Genomic DNA, 6,436 nt, shown 5'->3' with positions numbered 1-6,436 from the left:
CCCACTCTGGGTACCTGAGAATGGCAGTCCTGCTGGCTGGCCCACAGGATAGAGGTGGCTGCGAGAATGTGGGCAGCTGAATTCATGCCCCAAGATCCTGAGCAGGGGGAGGGCTCTGAGGATAGGGCACCTGAGCTGAGCCTTGAATCGGTGCCTGCCAGGCACATGGGATGGGAAGGGCATTGCAAGAGGAGGGAATTCCTGTCAATGTGTCTGTGAACTTGCAGCAGAAGTCAATTTTACAAGCACACCCTGAGGTGATGGGTGGACACTTGCCTGGTGAAAAGCTAAGCTCCACACAAACTTGGTATAAAGGAGGGCCTTCTCAGTGTCCCCATGTCTCTTCTGCCTCCTCGGTCCGGGGGATATGGGGGTGTGCCTAAGTGTCTCATCACTCCCGACTTTCCACTTCTACACAATCCTGACCAGTACCCTAAAGTGAAATTTCGTCATTCCAGATGGAAAAAGAATTTTGGACCCATTAGCAAGATGAGAAAACATAAAACTGGGTAGCACCCAAAATCAACCACATGAATTGTGAACTGTTACAACTTTTCTGGCCACTGTGCAAAAACCGCTTTTCTCAATATCAAAACCATAAAAGTAAGGCATTACACGAGGCGCTCCCAAATGCACTTTGAGCCTTACCGGGGGGGGGGGGGGGGGGGGGGTATTAACAAGTGATGATTAAGAGTGCGTCTTCAGTAGTCACGCAGACCTGGGTTCAAATAGCCACCTCTGCCATTTGCTAGCTCTGTCCTTGTCCCAGGCAAGTGGCCTAAGTCTCTGTTGTTTTTTTCAGGGTAGGGGGGTGGTTTCTACCTGTCAGAATTAAATGATGCAATGCACAGGACATCGGAGCACAGTCCTGGACACACAGGGACACTCGACACAGGTAACTATGCTATACTTCGGAGAGGAGGCAGGGGAAGGTCAGAATACACTGAGTGCTGAAACTCAGGTGGGTCATTTCAGAGGACTCTGGACCGTGAGTGGGAAATATCCAGGCTCCTGGGGACCGAGATCCTCATTTGACAGGTGGGAGCCTGAGCCAAGAACCCGGTTTTGTGGGGCCCAGGTTCACCAAGGGATTGCAAAAAAGACTACCCTCGAGGGTCTAAAGACGTGTGCAACACAAAGAGATAGCATTACAAAAGTTCATTTTTAATAAGGATGACAAAAGCCTGTAAAGTCATCGAGATTGAGGCTTAACATCTCTATAATGACATTTTATGCTTGCAGAGAACAGTATTTTCTCAGAGAACTTTCACAACTCTTATTAATCAAGAGAATTATTCCTGAGGAAATAATTTTTTTTTTAAGTCAGGTGTGCTTACATTGAGGCCTGGGGTCAGCAGGCTGAGTGGAGGGCGGCAAAGGCTCTGTACACACACCAGGCGCGCGCACCTGGAAGGAAGGGAGAGGCAGGCGCTCACCTCTTCCTCTCCCCTGCCCTCTTCCTCAGACCTCTGTGAAGTGTCACCAGGGGGAGCCAAAGGGCCCAGGAGGATAGCACACTGGCCGTGCTGGGCGGCCCAGCTTCCCCACAGGGCACAGAGGATGGAGGTAGCCAGAGAAGGTGGGCAGCGATTCACTTCCCAAGGCCCCATCAAACACCAAAGAATCTATCCACTCCCTGGAGCAACATGAATTCTCAACGAAGTGATGTCTGTCTTGTTTCTTGTCCGTTCATTCACTCATTCTTTCAACCATCATTTCTTAGGCCTCATCTGGGAGCTGTGGCCCCAGATGTGGATCAGCTATGAGCCCCACCTTCGGAAACCCCTAGTCTGGGAGGAGACAGACATAAAACCCAGGGTAAGCTGGATGCTGACTAGGAAGTGCTGGGCTCTGTGGGAGCCCCAGGGGGCCCTACACCCTGTTTGGGGACAGGGCTTGGGGCGTGGGCAGAAGAGGAGCAGTGAGTCTTATGAAGAAAGACACGAGGGGTATCCCTGGCAGAGGGAAGCATTCTGGCAAAGCCTCAGCAGTGTGAAAGTGGGGTGTCTCTGGGACCCCCTTTACCAGTGGTTTAGCGAGGATGGGGCTGACCACTGGGGAGGACACAGAGTGCCTTGTGACGGGGAGCCATGTAGTGTTCCCTCCCAAAGTAACTGTCCAATTCATCCCTGTGCCTGCACTCTCCCAGCTCAGTCTCAAGACGTTGCAAGACGCCCCTTGGTAGAGTCCCAGCATGCCCCCAGGTACCCCACTAGCCCATCCCACCAGCACAGACACCACAGTCTCTCTGAGCAGCCCTCCATGGTGTCATCGTCACACGTGTGCAGTGCTTTACAGTTTATGAGGTACTTCCAGAACATTCACCCCTTGGTCCTCACCTTCTCCCGTGGACCTTGGCACATTCTCTTGTCCATCAGGAAAATTGCCTCCTTACACCTCGTGCCCAATTCTAAGGGCATGTGCCCTGGGAAGCCTCCCTGGCTGCCACCAGAGCAGAAGTGACCACCTCTTTCTCTGCCACGTCCTTTTGTGCATTCGTAGGGGGCTTACAAGTGTGTCTCCTCTCCACCTCCCTCCACCCCCGATTCCGAAACTCCTCTACACAGATCACGATCTCCTTTTGGAAGAAACCACCTTTTCCATCTGCACATCTTTAAAGCAGGCAGGCTGTGGACTAGAACTTGGTATGAGTGAGAGCTGCCCCCCACCCCCACCCCGCTGCAGGGGTCCACATTCTAACAGGCCATCACCCTGCCTCCACTGCTTCCTTGATTTGTGGGAACAGAGCCTGGAAGAAAGTCCCTGCTGCCATCAAGCTCCAGGGAAGGGGTGGGGGTCCCTGGAGAACAGGCATGTTAAAGGACATTGTTTCTAGTTGGTTAAAGTCCCCTGAAAGGACCTTCTCCCCCTCCAAACTCACACTTCTTGCCCTGTTACCTAATGCACAAGACAACATGTGGTTCTGGGGGAGCTTTCTTCCCCCAAAACCCAAAGCCACAAAATCCGGAGGAGGACAAAATAAAGCCTGATAATGGAGTCTCCGAAATTAAGCCACCAGCCAGGAACAACTGTGCAGAAGGAAATGTCTGGAGTGATGGGGGAGGGTAAGGCTTACTGGAGGCAAAAAGCAGCACTTCCTTCCCTTCTAATTTCTAGACAGCCGAGGCTGGCCCTTTATGGTCCCCCCATATGGGGGACACTTTCCCTCGGCCATCAAGCCAGTGCCACAGCTGTTTATGATGCAAAGTCACATTGGGACACAGATTTAACTTTCCAGGGCTGTAGAGATGGGCTGCAGAAGGTTGTGTGAGGGTCTGTGCAGGAGCGTGTGAGTGTGTGTGTCAAACGTGTCAGTGAGAGGGTGCATGTTTGAGCCTATATGAAGTGTGTGACTGTGAGTGTGTGAGAACCTGAGCCTGCATGTCTGGGTGTGTGTGTGTGTGTGTGTGTGTGTGTGTGTGTGTGTACATGTTGGGGGCAGGGAAGGGAGCTGGTGTGGAGAGGGAAATTGGGCACAGACTGGTGCAAGCATAGTGGACAAAAAGAGGAAAGTCTTCTCTTTGAGTCAGGCCCCAAGAGCAGGGTAAGAAAAAAGGAGCTCTTATTGGTGGTTGTCAAGGAGATGGGCCTTGGGGTTTGCTGAACTTTCTTCCCTTAAAGCGTCCAGACTCCGGCTGAGAGGGGCCATTTATTTCCAGGCACGCCTCACGGGTGGGGGTCTCTGATCCAGGCCCCAAAGGCCATCAGGCATCAGGTGTAGATCCCAGGCCAGGCCAGAGCAGTTCTTGGGTCCAACGACCTCAGCGGTGATGCTCCTCCTGCCCCCAACCCACTACCCAGCCCTGGTGTGTCACTGGGGCGCCCCGGGGGCGTCGCATTCTCAGGGCATCAAACTGCTGACAGGTCACCGCCTGCCCCCGCGCACCGCCCCCCCCCTTGTCCCCGCAGATGGGCTGCGCCGGCCGCCGTCCAGACTGACCGCAAAGTGGTATTGTCCGACACCGAGCTTTCCCCATGTCCCTTCCAGACGTGGATTTTGCGGCTGTCCTATAACAAGCACACTTATGGACCGCTGTCCTTCGGAGAGTGGTAAAAATTTCATTTGTTTTGAATGTAAATTTTTAAACTGATCTTCACGATGTTTTCCTGTCTGGCTACTTTGCCACTGCATTGCCAGCACGTGGCACACAGTAGGTGCTCAATAAACATTAAACATTTACCAAATGGATAAATGTACAATCCTGCTTTGCGCGTTTGCGTTTCTTTTACTACAAATGGATGCCGCCGGGTCTTTCTCGACCTATGAGAGCCAGCAGGCAGGCCCTCTCCTCACCCCTGAGTGTGTATGCATGCTGGGCGTGGGGGATGCCCCCCCCGGAGGGGCGGCCTAGGGGGGAGAAGGGCTCAGGGGGCAGCATCAGCTTCCGAAAAATCCCCAGCCTAGTGGAGACAGTGCACCCCACAGCCGAGCTCGCCACCCCGGGCCCCCACCCCCCACCTGCCATCCGCCCCGAGGCGGGGTGGCCCGGACACTCATGCCCCGCCCCTCCCCCCAACGCCCCCCCCACCACGCCCGACAGCGGGAGTCCATTGGCGGTGGTTGGCTGCACCCCGCCCCGACGGCCATGAGCCAATGAACGCGCGGCTGTCAGCTCGTCAGCCGTGCCGGCTCGGTGGCTGGGAGCCCCAGCGGTGGTGGAGAAACCAGCAGTGAGGAGCGCTCACCGAGCGGCCGGTCGGGGGAACCCCCGTGCCCCGCTCCTCCCCACTCCCGGCCCGACCAGGGCGCAGCGAGCATGGGCGCAGCGGCCGTGCGCTGGCACTTGTGTGTGCTGCTGGCCCTGGGCGCGCACGGGCGGCTGGCGGGGGGCAGCGGGCTCCCAGGTAAGCCCGGACCCTGTGTGCTGTGGGCAGTGGGTACCGGGTGGTGGCCGAGGGGTCCTGGGCTACCCCCCCAACCCCTCGCCGTCTGGAGGGCCGTAGCCCTTGTTCTGTGCCCTGTCCCGCCTCTTTGCAAAGTAACTTTTGGGATCCGCGTGGGGCGCCCCCTCCCCGAAGCCCGGGTGGCTCCGGACTCTCGGAGCCGGACAGGCCCGCAGCAGGGGCGGGGTGGGCTGAGGCCCCGGGGAAGGAGGAGTTCGAGGGCGAGAGGAAGAAAGAAAGCGCGACTGCTGGCCGAGGCGGGTGCCGGTTTGCACCAAGGGTGAGAGGGAGTGGAGACCCCAGAATCGGTCGGGCGCTCCCCCAGGGGAGAGAGGGGCGCTGGTGGAAGAAGGCTCAGAGAGGAGAGACAGGGAGGGTGTGACCGAGGGGAAAGGACACAGAGAGAAAGGGGTGGTAGATGGAGGGACAGATGGACAGAAAAGAAGGCACTGAGGGAACACAAAAGGACACAGGAAGAAACCCAGAGAGACAGGCATGAAGAGCAGAGAAGATACCCGAAGACCCAGCGGGGAGAAGAAGAGACCAAGGGAGGGAGGAGGCAAGCAGACAGCAGGAGAGAAAGACAGATCAAAAGAGGGAGAGTGGGGGACGGACTAAAGGACAGGAAGGCAGAGGTGAGAGGCAGAGAGCAGGACTGGGGGTGCAGCCAGTGGGGAGGGAGCAAAACAGAGGGAAAGAGAAGGATGGTAATGGCTGGAAAGCGATGGACAGATGGACAGTCAGGTGGGGGGGGGGGGGGGAGACGAACAGTCCCAGAGGGAAGGAGATGGATGGCAACCAAAGGGAGAGGAGACCAGACATGGGACATGATCCGAGGGGAGGCCCAGGAGAGGAAAGGAAGCCTGAGACAATCAAGGGGGTGCCCGGCATCTGGCCTGGCTGGAGACCGGCAGGAGAGGTGAGATGGGGGCTCCCGGGGATTTCACAGAGAGCCTTGAACCCCTGCCCCTTCCCCTCCTGCCCGCCTGGTTGTCTGGAAGGGGCTCTCCCACAAAGCTGAAGTCCAGTCTCTCCTCCCGCCTTTCTGTCCCTGGTGGGGGGAAGTCAGGGGAAGGTCCTGCCTGCCCCTGCTGTTCTCTGTGGCTTTCTCTGGGCATCCCCTGGCTGCCGCACTGGGCTCCCTGAGGTCTGTATTTGGCCATGGGAGTCTATTCCTGGGAGTCACACCCTGAGTGAGGATGCCAGGCCATTTCAACTATTCCACGGTCGGAGCTGAGCGGGGTTTTCACGCCCCCCACCCAAGCTGGGCCCTGCTGTCCATAGCACCACTTGGCTCTGGCTGTCTCCCTCTCCCAGGCTTTGGGGCCCTTCAGCCCTGCTTGGCAGTTCCTGTATGTGCCTCTCTTCACCTCTCTGTCTCTCCTGTATGTCTGTGTCTGTGTCCACCCACAATCCCCACCCTATGGGAGCACTTGCGCTGTGAAACAAACAAAAGTCCAAGCCTGTGGTGGGAGGGTTAGGCTGCCCTGCAGAGGAAGCACCCAACCCAGGCCAGGGAGCATGGCCAGAGGGCCTCATCGGAACAAATGGC

At 56.8% G+C, this 6,436-nt stretch overlaps 1 protein-coding gene across 3 annotated transcripts in view; it reads left to right on the top strand.

The window, feature by feature from the left end:
* The first annotated feature begins 4,628 nt into the window (after window positions 1-4,628).
* The window catches only part of SCUBE1 (signal peptide, CUB domain and EGF like domain containing 1), a 129,107-nt gene continuing 127,299 nt past the window's right edge, over window positions 4,629-6,436 (top strand). For 2 of the 3 annotated variants that reach the window (XM_074326508.1, XM_019715035.2), the window contains exon 1: window positions 4,629-4,845. In XM_074326508.1, the coding sequence (XP_074182609.1) occupies window positions 4,758-4,845 (88 nt within the window). In that variant the 5' untranslated portion in view covers window positions 4,629-4,757. The remainder of the gene's footprint in view (window positions 4,846-6,436) is intronic. The other variant, XM_019715037.2, reaches the window with a different exon arrangement.

This window comes from Rhinolophus sinicus, linkage group LG02 (genome assembly GCF_036562045.2).
Source record: "Rhinolophus sinicus isolate RSC01 linkage group LG02, ASM3656204v1, whole genome shotgun sequence".
Lineage (NCBI taxonomy): Eukaryota > Metazoa > Chordata > Mammalia > Chiroptera > Rhinolophidae > Rhinolophus > Rhinolophus sinicus.
This window is presented reverse-complemented; position numbering and strand designations above follow the sequence as displayed.